We start from the raw sequence: 18303 nt of genomic DNA, 5'->3' as shown, positions 1-18303 counted from the left end.
AGGAGTCGGGGGTGGGGGGGTCTGAAGCTCTGCCCGCAGGGAGGGGCGGCCACAGCCAAGGATGGACTGAGGCGGGGTGGGGGTGGGGGCCAGTAATAAGGTCCCCTCCTGCCTCCAGGCGGGGCTGCTCTGGGTGCTCTTCATGCCCTGAGCTCCCTCAGCATCAGACGTCTCAGGCTCTGCTCCTGGGGAGCCCACCTAAGAGACCCCCCCACTTTGATGAGCATTTCAGAGGCCAACTTTGGCAGAGCTGTCTGTACCCACTGTCCCCATCCCTCGCTGCTCTGCTCCCTCCTGCAGTAGCTAGGCCACCAGAGGCCTCTGCGTGGCCGCGTGGCCGAGTGGCCTCTCTTCCGTGGCTGGTCTTCCTCCTGTGTCTCCGGCTGCCCTTCTTGGCCCCTCTCCAATCTGCTCTTCCAGAGCCAAGACCAGCACGGCCGCTCCCTGTGGATGGCTCAGCAAGCTGACCCACGGGAACCTCCGGCTCAACACGCCAGCATCCTGCTGCTTAAACCTCCCATGCCCAGCCTTCCTCCTTCACCCCACCCCCTGGCCTGACCGCCCGGTTGTCTCTGCGATAACCTGGTGCCACTCCCTGTCCACCTCTGCGCTCCAGCCCCTGGCCACTGCAGGGCTTGCCTCTCTGGTTCTCCCCTGGCAGCTCTCAGTACCTCCTCCTGCCTCCCACCTAGTCCCAGCCATGCCCTTCCTCCAAAACCTGCAGTAGCTCCCTATTGCCCAGGATAAAGGTAACTCCTCAGCTTGGAGTCTAAGTAGCCACTGCCTTATGTCACTCCTGCTACCCTCCCTCTGGAAACCAGGGCTTCAGCTGTAGCTGGCACCCTCCTCTGTTCTGAGAACACCAGGCCCCTTCCCTCCTCTGGGACTTTGCTCCTGGGAGGCCCTTTCCCTCTACTCTGCTGATTCACGTCTGACTTCCTGAGGGGGATGCCCGGCCCTTCCTTGTCCACAGCCAGGCCACAGTCACATCCTCGTCTCAGCCCATCTCCCTAGTCTCAGCCGCAAGTCAGCTCAGCACCTGCCCCGAGCCATCCCTGCCCCTGCCCGGGCTGGGTGAGTTCTCCACGCCCAGGCCAAGTCCCCTGCTGACCACCGCCGTCACCCAGGAGGGCTCTGGCCACTGCTGGAACAGGGCTGCTCTCTGCAGGCAGCAGGTGTCCCCGCTGGGTGCTACGATGGTCATCGGGGCAAGCACCTTGCTCCTCCCAGGGCTCGGCCTGGGAGCTGGGAGTCACGAGCAGGAAGTGGGTCCGAGCAGCGAGGCCAGTCCTTGTCAGAGGCATGCGGGTGCTCTGGGCACAGGATGGGAGCCGGGCCATGAGCTGGCAGGCAGCCGGGGGCACTTGTGGAAGCAGCCACTCAAGCGGTGACAATTAATGATTGGCCCCGAGAGGGGGAATGGCCTGGGTGGGTGGGACAGCCCCCTTCAGGCCTTGCCTGTGACCTTGGGCCATGCCTAAATCTTGGGAGCTGAAGGGAAACCCCTTAAAGGGCCACATCAGCCCCTGTGCAAAGTTACAATCCCTGTTCTAGCACCTGGTGCTGTTGCTTCCATGCCTCCAGGGATGGGGAGCTCACTACTCCATATCAGCCAGATCTTCCTTGTGCTGACCCTGTAGCTGGCTTTGCCCTGGGGCTCTCCAGGTGCCAGCTGCTCTCTCCCTTCAGGGAGTGAGGCCAACACTAGCTCCCTCCACTTGCAAGGTTTGCCCTCATGCCTGGTGGCTTCCACCCTCTGGCAACCGAGCCTGCCCCAGGCCTGTTTCCTCATCTATTGAATGAGGCTTGTGGCCAAGGCCCCTCCTGGCCTGTCTTCTACTAACTGAAAATGAGCTTGTGTGTGGGGGTGTTAATGTGTCCCCAACTCAACTGTCTTATGCCATGAGTTGGAGGGGGAGGGCCAGGGAGGGAGACCAAAGTTGGAGGTGAAGCTTATATTCCAAGGATGCCTGTTAGAAACTCAAGGACCTCGGGGGCCCCACGAGGGACAGGCCATTTCTAACGGGTCTCGTATTTGATTTGGGACTGTTGCTGGGGCTTCCTGGCCAGGGTGACAGGTAAGCTGAGACCCGAGGGAGGATCAGAGTGATTCAGACCTGCCTGGAGGGGTAGCCCAGGGAAGGGAGCTCCAGGTGGAGGGAACAGCATGCACCAAGCCCAGAGGCCAGAGAGTAGATGGTATTTTCCAGGAACTGTGGGAACATCGAGGGTGAACCGGAGGGTGCATGGACCTGAGGCTGGAGGAGGGGGCAGGGCTGGAGCGCTGTGAACCTGGGGCATGAGCTCTGTGTGTGCTGGCCTGGACGGCACGGGAGGAGGGCCCCACCCCCACCCCCACTGGAGCCCTCGGGACCCCCCTGCACAGGCTCCGACCCCGACCCGAGCGGCCACGGAACACTGAGTCCTGCCCATCATGTGGCACTCAGACATGACCAGGCATAGGGGCCGCCCCTAATCCTGGCTCACGTGGCCGCCCCGGGCCTGCGTCTCCGTCCCATTTGCTTTGTGGGTGAGATTTGTGCTGGGAGCCAGCCTTGAGCCCACCCACCACACGCAGTAGGGGCGCAGCGAAGGCCGTTAGTTCCTGGACAGCCCGAATGAGCAGTGACTCACCAACCTGTCTGAGAGGCAAGGACCCTGGAAAGGGGAGGGTGACCCCATGAAAGGGGAGGGTGACCCCCATGAGCCTAATGCGCATGGGGCCCCTGTCTGGGGTCCCCAGGAGGGCCAAGGGCTCAAGGGCTGCATGGCCCATTCTAGGGCCACAAGCCACTGCTGGCCGGGAGCACTTGGACACGGCACGTGCAAACTTAAATGTGTCAAGGGTAAGGGACACAACAGATTTCGAAGACTTTGATAGAAAAGAAAGCAAGTGAAGTATCTCCTTAATAATCTCCCCATTGCTTCCATGCTGAAATTGGCTAAACTCGCTACAGGATGAAGTTCCCCCGGTTATTTCACTTTCTGTGGCTGCTAGAAACTTTGAAATGACCTGTTGGGCTTGTGTGGGACTTCTGTTGGGTCGCATGCTATCAGCGGGGTCAGGGGCAGCCCGGAGTCAGCCTGGCCAGGGGAGAGCAGACATTTGAGCCCAGATCTGACTGTCTCTTCCCAGGACAGTCCTCCAGCTCAGCTGAGGGCATAGGGTCACTGACCAGCTGCTTCCTGGGCAGCGCAGGCCGGGAGGGTGGCTCCCTGTGGTGCCCCTGTTATCGGTCAGCCTGTGAGCATCGAGTGCCTGCTGTATGCCAGGCCTAGGCAGGGTGCCAGGAGGTGTCCCGAAGGCCCAGGATGCCCTAGGGGTGTGGACGGGGCCGGGCTGGGCGTTCAGGCCCTGGATCTTAGGGAGGTGCATCTTTGTCCTGTCTGCCCGGTCACTCCCCACCCCACTCCGCCCTGGGGTCCGAACATGAGGCAGAACAAAGGCCCGGGGTGCAGACATCTCCGAGGGAGGCTTGGGCCCAGGCAGCCAGGACACCGGGGACAGTGAGGGCTCGAATATGAGAGTCAGGAAGACTTCCTGGAGGCGAGCTGCTCATGCCCAGTCCTGCTTCGGGAGGTGGTGAGGCCTGAGGTGGCTCGGGGTGGGGGGGCCCGGGCTCAGTCCCCTCCTCCGGAAGGCCAGCTTGCACCTGAGCAGGGCGGCCCCTAGGGTGACCATGGAAATGGTCAGGCTCAGGGCCTGCCCGTGGGTGGCATGGAAGCCCGAAGGTCAATGAGCCTCTGGCTACCTGGAATTTTCCATACTCCCTGGCAGGGCCCCAGCAGACAGACAGGCATGCAGTGGGGATGGGCCCAGGAGGGCAGAGGGCACTGCCAGGGAGGTAGACCCCACCCAAGCCAGCTGCCCCACTCCCACCGTGTGCCCTTGGGCATGGCCTTGCTCTCTCTGGGCCTCAGTTTACCCATCCATACCAGGGGCTGAGGCTGGTGCCCACACTCCACCAGGTCTGGGGGTCTCTCCTCAGAATGGGGGCAGGAAGGCCCTTGGCTCTTCAATACCCACTGCAGGGTTCTGCCGATGGGTTCCATGGACAGGGGTCTGGGACCTGGGCTCTGGTCCACTGAGGCAGGACACAAGGCACAGGGTGGGCAAGCCTCTACCCTCGGCCCCCAGGGCCAGGCCTAGCCCTGACCTCAGCCAAGCTCCAAGCCTGACTCCTCTGGCCACTGTTTTGGGGAGGATCATTTCTTCTGTGACTGCAGCCATGTCCTGAGGCCCATTTTCACGAATGTCACTCATTCTAGGTTCTACTGTCCACACATCACAGGTGGGAGGCTGAGGCTCGTGAGAGGCAGGTGCCCTGCCGCAGGGCACAAGCCAGTAAGAGCTGGAGACTTGAACCCAGCAGCCCAGCTCCGCACCCTGGCAGGGGGCCCGGGGCCGTGGGCCGTTGGCCATGGGAGGAAGGGGCTCTGTGCCATCCTGTGCCCCTACCCAGGCAGCCGCTGATTTTGCTGAAAGGCCAGATGAGGGAGTGTTCAGGAGGGCAGGCTGCCTGAGGCTGACCCCCGTAATAAGAGGGGCTGCAGGAGCGGCTCCCAGCTCTGCCAGAGCCCAGGGCCGGGTGGAGGCTCCTGAGTACAGCCCAGCTCACGACGCAGACCTGGGCTCCAGCCCAGGTTGCCCCTCACTGTGTAGCCTCAGGCCGTCTCTGCCCACTCTGGGGTGGGCGCTCCCCAGGCCCGGCTGGAGCACGACCCACCTGCAGGGCCGCACAGCCCCGTGAGGGCCTCGCTGGGTCAGAACAAAGGCCCGGGGTGCGGGCGCGCTGGCGTGTTCGGACCTGGCAGGAGTTTTTCCAGGGCTCTGTTTATGACAACGGCAGGGAAGGGCTTAGCATGGAGACACTGACTCAGCCGGGGGTTGAGCCCTGAGCCGGGTGGGGGCCAGGGCGGGGCTGGAGAGACAGGGACAGAGAGGGTCAGAAACCGAGAGGGAAGGACAGACAGACATAGAGGGAGGGACAGAGACCGGCAGCACACACACACAGACACATACAGGCACACACATGAACACATATGTGCACACACAGCGCCAGAGTGGCCCTCCCCTGCCCCCTCCCCACCCCGGGCCAGGGTCCAGGCCAGCTCAGCGGGTAATCAAAGCAGCCACGAGCATCCTGCATTGCCTGGGCCCCGGCGCCTGCGCCCCTCGTGGCTCTGACTCACTCCCGCTGCAGCCCCTGGGAGCTGGGTGCTGCTGTGGCCTCCCCGGAGCAGGTGTGGAAACAGCCCTCCAGCCGTCTCTGGGCAGAGCCCGATCGGACCCAGGTGGACCGGGGCTCCGGGCTCGCGATTCTTCAAGTATTCAAAGAGGGATTTGGGGCCTCGCAGCATCTCCGGGCTCGCCTGACCCCCGCCGTCCCTGCCTCCACCTCCCTGCCTCACCCAGCCTGAGTCCCCTGTGTGCTGGGAGGTGGCTCGGGCAGGGAGCTGCACCCCTGGACCCTGTGACTTAGCCCAGGCTGAGGGCAAGGGGCCAGGTTGTAGTGTTGGCAGCCAAAAGGGGCCAACTGGCCCCACCCTGCGTCCCTGGGCTTCTCTTCCCAGCTCCTATGCCCCCTAAAACCTAGACTTGGGCACTGCACCTGCTTGGCCGGGGAACACCGGGCGCTGCCAGGGTGGCCTGGGGATGCCTCCTGGCCTCCTTGGCCTCACTCTCTCCACCTGTGAGCTGTGTGTGGCGTGGGGGAAGGTACTGTCCCCCACTTCTAGGCTCATGAGAGCTCATCAGCCACCACTGGCTGGGCCTCAGGCCTGGAGGACTCGGGAACCCCATCCTTCCTGTGTCCCTGCCCCACATCAGCCCCAGCAGCCCCACTCGGACCTGTTTCTCAGGAAGATCCATCTGACCACAGCTCCCTGCTAAAGAGCTTTGGAACCCACCACACTGGGCCTCACTCCCATGTTATCTGGGGAAACCGAGGCCTGAGGAGTAAAGGACTGGGCCGGGTCACCCAGGAGCCCCAGTTCCATCTGGAGTTGGCCCTTGGAGAGGGTGATTGGCAGGGCTGGGCATCTCCTGGGCAAGGCTTGAGTAACTAGCTTCCCTGCCTCCCTTCTGTCCCCCTGGGGACCCCAAACTGCCCGTGGCCGAGGCAGCTCTCAATTCCCCCAAAGCTGATCCTGTCCATCCCTCTCTCAGTGGCAGCCAGGCCCCACACCAGGAGCCTACCTGGGCCCGTCTTTCCCTAAACCTTCTCACCCAGTTCACTGTGACCCAAGCCTGGCCACCGCCTCCTTGCAGGCCACCAGCATTTCTTACATTGACCCTTGTAGCAGCCTCCCAGTGGGTCTCCCTGTTTCCACCACACCCCTGCCATCAGCCTGAGGGTCCTTCTCCGTGTCAGTCTCAGCAGCACCCTCCAGGGACTTCTCATCTTCCTAGAATAAAGTCTAAAACCCTCCCCATGGACTCCCAAAGTCCACGCCATGGGCACCACTTCATCTGCTACTGCTCTCTGCGCAGATGGTGGCTGAGCTGAGCTTCATGCCCACACACGTGACACGTACCACACACGGGCCCTCCGTGGCTGTATACATTTGCGCATCCGTGTGTGTGTGTGTACCCAGCTCATTCTCTCCTCAGAGCCTTAGCATTGCTGTTCCCTCTGCCTGAACACTGTTCCCTGTGCCTGTGCATGGCTCACTTCTCTCATCATTCAGGACCCGCCTTCAGCATCCTTTCCTGAGAGGGGCCCTCCCTGGTCACCCTCTGCCTCAGTCCCCCTAGCCAGCCTGCCTGTGACCCCTCTGTGGTTCTGATCTGCTGACCGTGCCCTGTGCCTGCACTCTGTGAACCCCTCCCAGCCCATTGGGCCCCTGGGCTGCAGTGGGTCAGCCTGGCCCAGCTGAATGCTTGGTCTTGGGCCTGGGGATGGGTGGGACTTAGAGGTTTGATTGGAGGGTGGGCTGTACTTGGTGCTGGGGAGACATTTGGATGGTAGCAGAAAGGAAGGGGTGAGGGAAAGCAGAGTGCCAGGGGCTGACACAGGCAGGCCAGGGGCCCAGGCTTGGTCGTGAGGTTTCCCTGTCCTGGCGGGTAGGGAGTGGTCTGAGCACAGACCTTGGGGGCCTGGGTCAGATCCCAGCTCTGTGACCTCGGGCCAATCGCCTGCCTCCTCCGAGCCGGGCATCCTAACTGTGAGGTGAGGCCCCTTGAGAGTTTAAATCGAGTAGGACGAGCCATGTGCCGTCACTTAAAAACCATCAAATGCTCTGTTTTATAACAGTTCTATTGAAATATAATTCTCACACCACACGATTCATTGATTTAAAGTGTACAATTCAGTGGTCTTAGTGTATTCAGAGTGGGCAACCGTCACCACAGCCAAGCTTAGCAATCTTTTCATCATGTTCAAAAGAAACCCCGCACCCCTTAGCTGTCTCCCTCAGTCCCCTAAACAACACACACCCGCTTCCTGTCTCCAGGGGTCACCTGTTTCCAACATTTCGTATAAACGGAATCATACAGCATGTGGCCTCTGTGTCCGGCGTCCTTCCCTGAGCCTGTTTCCCAGGCCTGTCCCTGTGTCAGGACGTTGCCCCTTTTTACGGCCGAGTAATATTCTGTTGTATGAACGGGCCAGGTGTCCTCTTATCTACTCGTCTGTAACGGACATGGGGGGTGTCTCCACCCGTGGGCTGCTGTGACCGTGCCACTGTGACTGTTCCTGAGTCGCTGTGCGGACCCGTGTGTTCATTTCCCTCGAGTGTGTGCCTAGGAGGGGCTGCGGGGTCACACGGTGGCTGTGGTACCATCTTGAGGACCCCACGAGCGGCTGCACCACGTGACCTTCCCCGGCTGCGTGTGAAGGCTCTGCCTTTGCCACATCCGTGCCAACGCTTCTCGTTGTCCGTCTTTTTACGTTGGCCGCCGCAGTGGGGGAGGGGCAGCTCACGTGGTTTCGATTTGGCTTCCCTGAGGACTGACAACGTGGAGCGTCTCGCCATGCGCTTATTGTTCATTCGAATCTCTTCTTAATTTTAATCGGGCCACTGGCTTTTTTATTATTGAATCGTAGAAAATGCCATTTTTATTTTTTTTTATTTTTAAAGAAGGGCAGGCATGGCCCAGGGCTCAGGAGGGCCGAGGGGTGGGGGTGGACAACGTGCGGCCTGCCTGCCCGTCTCGGCATTTCCCGGGGAGGCTGTTGACGCTGCTGCTGGCTCCAGAGCGTGAGGGCGCAGGTCTGTGCCGGGGGAGGGGCCCCGAGACCAACATGCACCCCCAGGACAGCTGCTGGCCCCAAACAGACCAGGCCACCATCCTGCCTTCAGCCAGCTCCCCACCCCCGTCACCAGACGCATCTGTGGCACCTGCTGCCGTCACTAGAGCCCGGAGCAAACCCTCCTGCCTTCAGTCTCGGTGTCCCCATCAGTGACGTGGGTCTCATCAAGAGGGTCCCTCTCCTGGGCTGTCGTGGGAGATAAAAGAAGGTGGTGAGTGCCCGAGCCCCAGCCCTGCTTGTGTTCGGGCTCAGGAAACAACATTGAGTAGGGGGTGCACTGAGGGATCACGTAAGAGCTGGGGACGTGTAAGAGAGAGGCAGGCGTCCCAGGCAGGGGGAGGCCCAGCGTCCACCAGGGCAGGCGGCAGGCCCCAGGCTGTTGGTCTTAGAGAGCGGTGCGCTCTGGGGCCACCGCACCTGCCCACCGGCGAGCCGGTTGTTCATCACGGCCACGCTCGGCTGCAGGTGCTGGTGGGTGGGGTCGGGTGGGGTCGGGCCCCCGGGGCTCCAGGTCACCTCAGAGGCCGAGGAGCGGGACAGCTGCTGAGCCAGGCCCGCGCGTTTGAGGGGCTTCCTTCTAAGCCTCGGCGCTCGCTCACACTCACCCTGGAGGTAGGTGTGCAGGCCGCTCTCTGGGGGCTGGCCAGACAGCCCAGGGGTGATTTTGGGAGGGGACCCCCTCCAGGCTCCACACCCGGGCACTCTGACCTGGGCAAGCTCCAAAGCTGTCTGAGCCAGTGTCTAGGTCTGTGCGTGGGGAGTGGTCCCCCTCCCCACCCCGGGGGGCTGTGGTGGGAATTAAACAAGATGCGTGTGCAGAGTGCGGGCGCAGGGGAACCCCTCTATCCGGGACCTAAGGCCAGCCTCCTGGATTCCCCCCAAACGACGATTCTCTCAGTGTCCCCCCCCCCCCATCTCCATGGTGAGACAAGAGGGTTTGGCTCATTAAAACCAAATAAAAAAGGAATTAGCGGGAGTGGCGGCAGGGTGAGTAACTGATGAGTAACTGAGCCGAGCCGGGTCTGGGCGCAGCCAGGTGGGAGCAGGGGCTCTCAGCGACCCAGGGAGGCGGGTTCTGGGACATGCCCTCCCAGTGCGAGCCCTGGCCTCGGTGCCTGCTGCCGGGCGGGGGCTTCAGGATGGAGTCCCCATGGCTGGAAGAATGGGCACTGAGGGAAGAGGAGGGTCACGGGCCGGTCCCAGGCCATCCTCACTCAGGCCGTGCTTGGCTGTGGGGACTTTTAACTCCCCCGGCCTGGCCTCTTGGCAGGATTGCACAATCCTCTGCGACTTCTCTGCCTGTCCCCCTTCACTGGGTCCTAGCTTGTGACATGCCCCCTCGGAGGCAGCATTCACCGGCTGGCTAGCCGCCCATCCCCCTACCCCACCACTAGGTCTACAGACCGTCCAAACGTAGCATCCCCTCCCCTGGGGGCTGCGCGTGCTGCTCTCCTGTCTTCTGCCCAGGTCCCTTGGCTGCAAAGGGGCCAAACTGGGGACAGGATGACCTCCAGTGACCTGTGCCCCAGGCCTTGAGTCCCTCTCCTTCTCTGGGCTTTGATTCCACTGCCTGGGTTCAAATCCTGCTTCATCCCCTACCCCAGTTTCATATCCTGTGCCTCAGTGTCCTCACCTGTGAGATGGGAACAGGGATGAACCCTGCCTCGTATGTGGAGGGTTGGAGGAGTGCCGGGGCATGGGACAGCTGGGGAGTAACAGCAGTGAGGACCCCGTCAGCACAGCTCTGCTGCCCTGCTCTCTGACCAGTTCCAGAATGCCCATCCCCTGTGGCAGTGAGCTCTCCAACCCTAGTGACCCCAGGCTGCCTCTGGCCTGCCAGCCAGGCTCCCCCAGACCTCAAGCGCCTCTTTCCTTATGACTCTTGACCTTATACTTCCAGAGCCAGCAGCACCAAACTCACATCACTGCTCTTGCCATGGCCAGGAGTGTGCACACACACACACCACACACATACAGACACATACTCACTCACAGGCACTCATAGGGAGTTAACACGCTTCTTGTTAGGACTTACTTTAAGATGTCACCTCCTCCAGGAAGCCTTCTCAGACTCCACACCTCACAGAAGCAGGTCAGGCATCCTTTGAGGTTCTATGACTCCCTGTGGCCCCTTCTTGCAGAGTTCCATGGTCCCCTCCTTTCCTGGACCCCCCCCCCAACCAATTTACTACTGCCTGCCTGTGTCTGGGGGACAGCTTGTCAGCAGGCTCTGCTGGGCTGGGGCAGCACAAGCAAGGAGTTCAGTAACCCGCTCCACACCCAGCGGATGTCCCTTCAGTCGTAGTGACCTAATTTAGAGCTGGGGAGGTTGCTTCTCGTATTTTCCCTGTTCCTGTCCCCATGCCTGTCTGGGAGTCCTTGACACAGGGACTGGGGCACCTCCATGCTCCTCAGAGGGCCACTCTTTGTGCTGAAAGATGGCTCATTATGGAGTGGTGCCAGGGGAGCCAAGCCCCTGTGGTCAGCTGGTACCAGGTGGCCGTGCACTGACCCAGGCTGGGAGGGAAGGGCTCCCAGGGAAAGGGAGGCTGGGCCCGCAGCAGGACCCTGGGAAGGCATTGGTGGCCCTGCCCCTCTCCAGACCCCGGTCTTCCTTGGGAGGAAGGGGAGCTCGAAACCACCCTCCCCTTAGCTCTTTCCAGAGGAGGGCAGTTTCCAGGAAGCCATGGCCCCTCCATGATGGCTGAGGCGACCAAAACTTCCTCTGTCCTGGGCCCCTGAGACCAGCGGCCCATCCTGGTCTTCACCCTGGATGGAGAGAACCCTGGGAACAGGGACCCCCCCAAGGGTGGAGCCCACCCCAGGAAAGAAGGACTTTACCAAGGGCGAGCCCCCTAAGAGAGCAGGGACCCCATCTAAGTGAGCCCCCAGGCGGTGGGTGGGTGGGGAGGAAGACCCCAGAGCACACAGGGAGCGCCAAGCACAAGGCCGGGCACAGTCAGTGTTCAGTGAGTGTTTATGGAGTGAGCCTGACTTCACCCCCTTCAATCTGGAGGGTCACCCCGGCCCCCAATGACAGGGACAGCAGCCAAGTAAACAGAGGGGCTCGGCGGCAGTCACGGACACAGGTGCAAGGGCCTGTGTAAGTACAGGGTCGTGGGTGTCCAGCTGTCCCTCCCAGACCGACGCTGGGCCCTCCCCGTTACTGCTCAGTCGGGCAGTGCGATCCCGGCTCATCGGAGCTGGACTTTGGTCCCGTCAGCATCACTGAGCTCCGTGCCTGCAGTGCCAGGTGCTGGGGACCACACAGACCTCCAGATCATGGGCAAGGGGGGGAGGGGTCCGAGGGACTGGGGCCTAACCAGGGGCCGTGGAAAATAAAGAAGAAATAGAGCTGGACCCGCGCATCTGAGGGGCCGTCAGACCCACGGGTAGCCAGGAAGTCCCTGGGTGGGGCTGGCCGGGTGCACAGCGTGGAGAGCAACGAGAGGGTCCGATGTGCCCCTGAAGGCGGCCAGGCGGGAAGGGCTCGCTCCGGCCGGCCGGTGGTGTGGGAAGGCTGCCAGGAGGAGGAGGCATGGGAACTGGCCTTGGAAGGTGCTTAGGATTCAGGCAGGGAGAGGAAGGGAATCCCACCAAAAAGACCAGGTACCTTCTGGGGCCTGTGAGCAGTGCTGGAAGGAGAGCTGTTTGGGGTCCAGGGTGGACAGGCGGCTGGGGGGCACTGGGCTTGGGCTACTGGCGCAGGCTTCAGGGTGGGCCTGCGGGCCTTCGCTTCCCCGCTCGGGCAGAGGAGAGCTGTCGAAGGTCTGGGGGAAGGTGCCCAGAACTGCACCCCGGGGCCCACGTGGATGGCGGTTGGGGTTGAGGGAGGCAGGGAGGACCCGCACCAAGTCTGGGTAGTTCAGGGGCCCCTGAAGCAGGCGGGGGTGGGGAGGTGGGGGGGCTGTTGGAGAAAGAAGACTCAGGAGGCTGGGGCCCAGTGACAGGTGATAGTGGGTGGTCACACAGAGGGAGGCGGCACCAAGGAGGCCGGTGGGGCCCCCACGGGGGTCTGCAGGAGCGACTGGCTCATAGGAGCAGCCCTGGGAGTCTGCTGGAGGGGCGAGGGCGAGGGCAGAGGCCCGGGCTGGGGGCGGGGAGGGGCGCGTCGGGCACGCGGGTGGCAGGGCGGACGTGCACGGCCCGTTTCCGAGTCGGGCGCTCAGAGAGGGCGCGCGCGGCGCCCGGGGCCACACAGCCCGCAGCAGCAGCAGCAGGCGCCCCTGCCCGCGCGGGCGGAGCCGGGCCTGACCCGCGCCGTGCCCGCAGGGAGCCGTGAGGCCGCCTTCACCTACGCCATCACCGCGGCCGGCGTGGCGCACGCCGTGACCGCCGCCTGCAGCCAGGGCAACCTGAGCAACTGCGGCTGCGACCGCGAGAAGCAGGGCTACTACAACCAGGCGGAGGGCTGGAAGTGGGGCGGCTGCTCCGCCGACGTGCGCTACGGCATCGACTTCTCCCGGCGCTTCGTGGACGCGCGCGAGATCAAGAAGAACGCGCGGCGGCTCATGAACCTGCACAACAACGAGGCGGGCAGGAAGGTAGGCGGGGCGGGGCCTGGGCGGGGCCTGGGCGGGGGCGGGGCCACACCGGGCGGTGGGCGGGGCCTGGGAGGCGCGGCGGGGCCGAACCTGGGCGGTGCTGGGCGGGGGCGGGGCCTGGCAGGGCGGGGCCTGGACAGGGGGCGGGGCCATGCCGGGCGGTGGGCGGGGCCTGGCGAGGTGTGGCCTCTGAGTCCCTGGGGCTCGACCTCCCCGAGCTTTGGGCGGCTCTCTGAGCACAGGGACTTGGGAAGGGGACCACGAAGGCGTGGCGTGGGGGGTGCTGGGCAGGACAGTCACCTGGGATCCTCCCAGCAGCTCTAGGAGACGGGCCCTGGCGTTCCCATTGCAGAGGGGTGAAAACTGAGGCTCCAAGGACGCAGTGATGTGCCCGCGGCCCCCTCCCCGCAGGGAGCTGTGGGAGGCGGGAAGGCACAGGGACCCTGTTTCCATGCAGGATGGGAGCCAGGCCTGCCTGACTGAGGACCCCAGGGCGGGGGCGGCCTCCAGGCCAGGCCCGTGTCCCTGCTGTGGTCCCAGAGGGTCGTGCCAACATCCCGGGGAAAGGACCCTCAGAGGAGGAGGCCTTTGGCTCGGTTTTCCATGGGAGACTAAGGAAGGGGTGTTCCCAGGAGGGAGGAGCAGCCCCCGGGGAGGGTGGAAGCCGAGTGGGGGGGCTCTTGAGCAGCAGCCAGCTCCATGCATGGGGTGGACGCAGTGTGGGGGGTGATAATGCAGGACATTCCTGCCGGGACACACTGGGGAAGAAGTCAGGGCGGGCCCAGTCCTGCCGCAGGGAGATGCGGGCCCCAGATACTGGGCTAAGAGGAGCGGCCACTGTGGCGGCAAGATGGCCAGAGATAGGATGGGCAGCAGAGCAGAACAGCTCTCTGGGTCTGATTCCCCAGCCCCAGGGCCGCACCCAGGGCGCCAGGCCTGAGGGGCGCTGCAGGCATGCGACAGGAAGAGGGGTTGAAACTGCCCTCTGCCCCGGGGCCACTCATTCACTCAACCAACGCTCCTTGCCCCTCCTTTGTGCCAGTGCTAGGTTGGGCACAGGGGATATGGAGAAGTAAGACATGGCCCTGGCTGTGGGAGCTCCCCCAGCACCAATGGGGTGTACGTGAGGGGAGCAGAGGCCATACCCAGGGACAGCGAGAGCCCTGGGGACCAGCGGAAGGGGCAGCAGAGGCTTCCTGGAGGTGGCGATGTCCAAATGGAGCCTTGAAGGACACCCCAAAGCTGAGACAAGCAGAGGCAGAGGGAGATGGCGCTTGGGTGGGAGTGGAGCTGCCAATGGTTCAGGCTGGCAGGGGCAGGAAAGGTGGGCAAGAGAGGGCTGGAGAAGTAAGCAGGGGCCAGCCTAGAACAGGCCTTGACCGCCAGGCCAAGGGTTTGACGTTCATCTTGTAGATGTGGAGGTTGCCATACAGCAAGTGGTTATTAAATTTTGGCCAAATGAACAAATGAATGAAGGAATGAGTGACGGGCTGGCCTCCAAGGAGCTCACAGCCAGTATGTAGGCACCGCTCACTAGGCCAGCGATTTTCAACCTTTTCCATCCCATGGCACATAAACTAAATACTAAAATTGGGCAGTACACCAAAAAATGTTATATTTTTTTGCCAATCGGACAAATAACATCGGTATAATTTTGATTCAGTCACACTGGACAGCTATTGTGTGTTGGCTGTTGTCATTTTTTTTATTTGGCAGTCTAAGGGAAAACAGTCAGGCACTGAATGTTTTAAAAATTCTTGTGGCACACTGGTGTGACCTGCAGCACACGGTTGAAAATCGCTGCTCTGAGCACAGGCAGATCGAGATCTGTGCCTGGGAGGGCAGAGGAAGGTGAGATTCACTCACCTGGAGGCATCTGGAGGGCTCCCTGCAGGAGGAGGCATAGCTGAGCTCTCAATGGAACCCCCTCCCCTTGAGCCTCTGTGGTGGCTTGGGTCCAGAGCAGGGGCTTTCTCACACCCCTGGGAAGGTCTCACTGTCCCCATTTTACACAGGAAGACAGCAGGGCCCAATGTGAGCTGCAGAGCTACTGGTGGCCCGGAGGCCTGAGAGCTGGTCATTGCTCCAAGGGGATGTGTCTGAGTGAGCAGCAGAGATGTGAGGAAGGGAACTCCTAGCAGAGGGACCCGAACAGGCAGAGGCACGGTGTGGGGCTCAGGTCACGTGGGCAGTGCAGCCAGGCCACCTGCCTGGCTCAGGGTGTTGGGTGGGTGAGGAGACCGGCAGGTTGGATGGGCCTCATGGTGAAGGACGGTGGCATCCAGGTTGGATTTTGGCCTCCTGGGCACAGGTGCTGTAGCAGATTCCTGAGGGAGAGTGGGGCCGAGCAGCTCGAGGGCCAGGGTTGTGTCTCATTGGGCTCTGAGGTCCCGTGTGAACCCCAGAGCTGGTCTGGTGTGGGATTGGGGTTCTTGGAGACTGGCAGGTGGTAGAGAGACATTGGGCAGGAGGCAGGCAGGATTGGGCCCTGAGGGGTAGGGAGCAGGAGAAATGGGAGGCTGGGGATGGGATCCAGGCCTGCCATGGGGACAAGGGTGGAGGAGGGTCAGCACTTGGGGGGCTGCACTGGAGCTGAGGGGTTGTCAGGGGCGTGGGATCAACAGTTTGAGGGCCCACTGGGGACATGGTGGCGACAGGAAAGGGCTAGAAATTGGTCAGCAGTGAGGATTCCAGTGCCAGCGCTGTCCCTGACCGCCTGTGAGGCCCTGGCTGACCCTGCCCCTGTCCCTCTTCTGAGCCTCAGTCTCCTCGTCTGTGCAGTGGGCATAATACACCGTGACCCCCTACCCCTGCTGCCCTTCCAGAGCTGGTCTGAGCCCTTGAGGTGGTGACAGCACAGTGACCCTGGGGGGCAGGTGCTTCTCCCCGCAGCACAGAGCTTACCGGGGGGGTGGGGCGGGGCACGGCTTTCGAGGTTTCCGTAGAACTGATTCCAGACCTTCACGAGTCTCCCGGGGCGGGGGGGCCCTGGCCCCATTACAGAGCGACCATGCTGCCCCCTTCCTCCGCGTTCTCAGGGCCACAGAGTTCAGCACGTCGGATAGAAAGCGAGCTTACTGCTGCCACGAGGACGCACACAAACCGGGCGGCTTCACGCAGCAGAACTCCATTCTCTCTCGGTCTGGAGCCAGGAGTCCAGAATCCAGGAGTGGGCAGGGCCAGACTCCCTCTGAGGGTGCCAGGGGAGGGTCCTCCCTGCCTCTTCTGGCCCCTGGGGGTGCCAGGTGCTCCTTGGGCTGTGGCCCCGTCACCCAGTCTCTGGCCCGTCTTCACGTGGCTTCTCTCTGTGTCTCCTCTTCTGTCTCTTACAAGGACAGGTGTCCTCAGATTCAGGGCCGACCCTGATCAGGACAATCACATCTCAAGTCCTGTCTTAATTACATCTGCAGAGTCCCAAATTCCAAATAAGGTCACATTCTGAGGTTCCGAGTGGAAGTGTGTTTGAGGGGAACACTATGCAGCCCCCCTAGGCCAGCACATGCCCCCCCCCCCCGCATCCCTGGTGGGCCAGGGTCAGGCAGGCTGAGCAAGGAGGCCTGTTCACTGCCCTTTCCTCTGGACTCCAGGCTCCCCTGGGACTCTGATGCACCAGCCTGTGACTCCCCTAACCTGGCCATACCTGAACACTGTTCCCAGAGCAGGGGGCACCGTAATTCCAGAAAGAGCCCCAAGTTAGTTCTTTCCGGGAGCCCCTATCCACCTCCACACTACCCGGTGGGGGGAACCGAGGCTGGGGGAGGGGCCCAGCTCAGTCCCAGCTCTTCTGGGGAGAGGCAGTCCCTGTGCACCCTCCCAGGTGGTCTCCCGGGGCAGCGGGGCTGGCGCCACCTTCGCTGTCGCTCTTATCTTGAGGGCACTGGAGACGGAAACGGCACATTCTCCAGTCCTGTGATCGCTTCACAGGAGAGGCTCGGGCTCAGGGGACCCAGCCAAGCGAGGATGCGGCCCCTCGCTCTGCAAATAGCTGCCAATCGGCTCCATCTGCACACTGTCACTGGCCCGGCCACACAGGGTCCCCAGGCGGCGGGTGGGGCTGGGCTGTTCAGCCTTGACGAAGACAGGGAGATGGGGACAGAGGGAAGGGGTTCAGGCAGGTGGCACAGCAAAAGTGGGCATGCGGATGGCAGTTAAGCCTGGACCACCTGGCCTGCACTACCTCCAGCGTGGACGCCCCTGCCAGGTCTCTGACCACCGCGGGCTGAGAGGGGGGATCTCCTGAGCCAGCAGCCTGCGGGGGGACTGTTTCCCAGGGAGGGGTTCTGAGAGGGGCATCCGTCTGGTCAGCTCCTGGTCCACTGGGGGGCATTCAGAGTGGGCAGGTGGCCAGGGTAGGGGAAGCTTCCAGGCCCTAAAGGGCCAGTTAATAGAGGCAGAGGCTTTGAGGAGAGGGGAGGGTCTGAGCAAAGAGGAGCTTTGGGAGGTATGAGGAAGGGGAAGGACAGGTCTGACCGCTATGCGCAGGAGAGGGGAGGGGGCTTTCCCCGGGGAAAGGGGTCCCACCAGGGTCCCTCACTTCACCCATACCCTCAGAGCAGACTTCTGGCCTGTGCCCTCGACCTGACACCCCATGGCCCTGCAGTTCTAAGTCTGACTGTTCCCCCAGGTGTCATCCATGTAGCAGAGAGCCCCATCCCCAACTCCAGGCCTCCAGCCTCATGGCCCACCCAGCACACACGTGATGCTCATTCCGGCGAAGTATTCTCTTTATGGTCATGCTGACAGCTCTCCAGACCTTGCCCATGCTGCACCCCTCCTAGATCACCCCTCCTCTTTATCTAATGATCTCCCACTCCTCCACAGACACGCAGTGCACGCACCGCCTCCCCTAGGAAGCCCTCCACCCCAGGCACCCTTGCCATGGGCAGGTCGAGGCTCCCACAGCCCCTACACTTTGTGTTTTTTGTGTTGGTTTCCTTCTGTTCCCCACCCTGGACTGTGAGTCCCGGACATCCTCACCGAGGTCCAGGGCCTCATGTCTGCCAGGGCCCCGTGCCCACCAGGGCCCCATGCCCACCAGGGCAGGAAGAGAGGTTGGGGCAGCAGCTGGCTCTGTGGGATGCTCCTCTCACCCTTTTTCATTTAGCATGCGCTGTGGGTCTCCTCCTCGGGGCCAGGGCTGGGGTTCTGGCGGAGGGGGGGGGCAGCGGGTTGCCAGCTTCCTCAGGACTGGGGTTCTGGCCAGGGGGGCAAGGGGTTGCCAGCTTCCTCAGGGCTGGGCCTCGGAAGTGAGGCCGGGGAGCAGGGACAGCTGACAAATGGCCCCTCTGCAGCCGTGGGCAGAAGCTAATGATTCCCATCTTTAATCAGCCTGGCTGGCAGGGCCCTTTCGATCCGGGTAAATGAGTACCTGGGGTCAGGGCTGGCTCTGGGAATCCGCCTTCCGGGGCCAGGGAGGGAGGCCCAAGGAAAATACGAGGCTGCACCCATCCCAGCCGCTTGGAGCCGGGAGAAAGAACAACACTGGTTGGGGCGGCTTCCCAGCA

At 62.4% G+C, this 18303-nt stretch overlaps 1 protein-coding gene across 1 annotated transcript in view; it reads left to right on the top strand.

Annotated features, from left to right (window-relative positions):
- The window catches only part of WNT7B (Wnt family member 7B), a 46994-nt gene that overhangs the window by 25307 nt on the left and 3384 nt on the right, over positions 1–18303 (top strand). The window contains exon 3 of the mRNA XM_087814028.1: positions 12528–12799. Within this exon, the coding sequence (XP_087670154.1) occupies positions 12528–12799 (272 nt within the window). The remainder of the gene's footprint in view (positions 1–12527; positions 12800–18303) is intronic.

The sequence above is a fragment of the Miniopterus natalensis genome, chromosome 2 (assembly GCF_054644295.1).
Source record: "Miniopterus natalensis isolate mMinNat1 chromosome 2, mMinNat1.hap1, whole genome shotgun sequence".
NCBI classification, from domain to species: Eukaryota; Metazoa; Chordata; class Mammalia; order Chiroptera; family Miniopteridae; genus Miniopterus; species Miniopterus natalensis.
The sequence above is the reverse complement of the archived record's forward strand: the minus strand, read 5'-3'. Positions and strand labels throughout refer to the sequence as shown.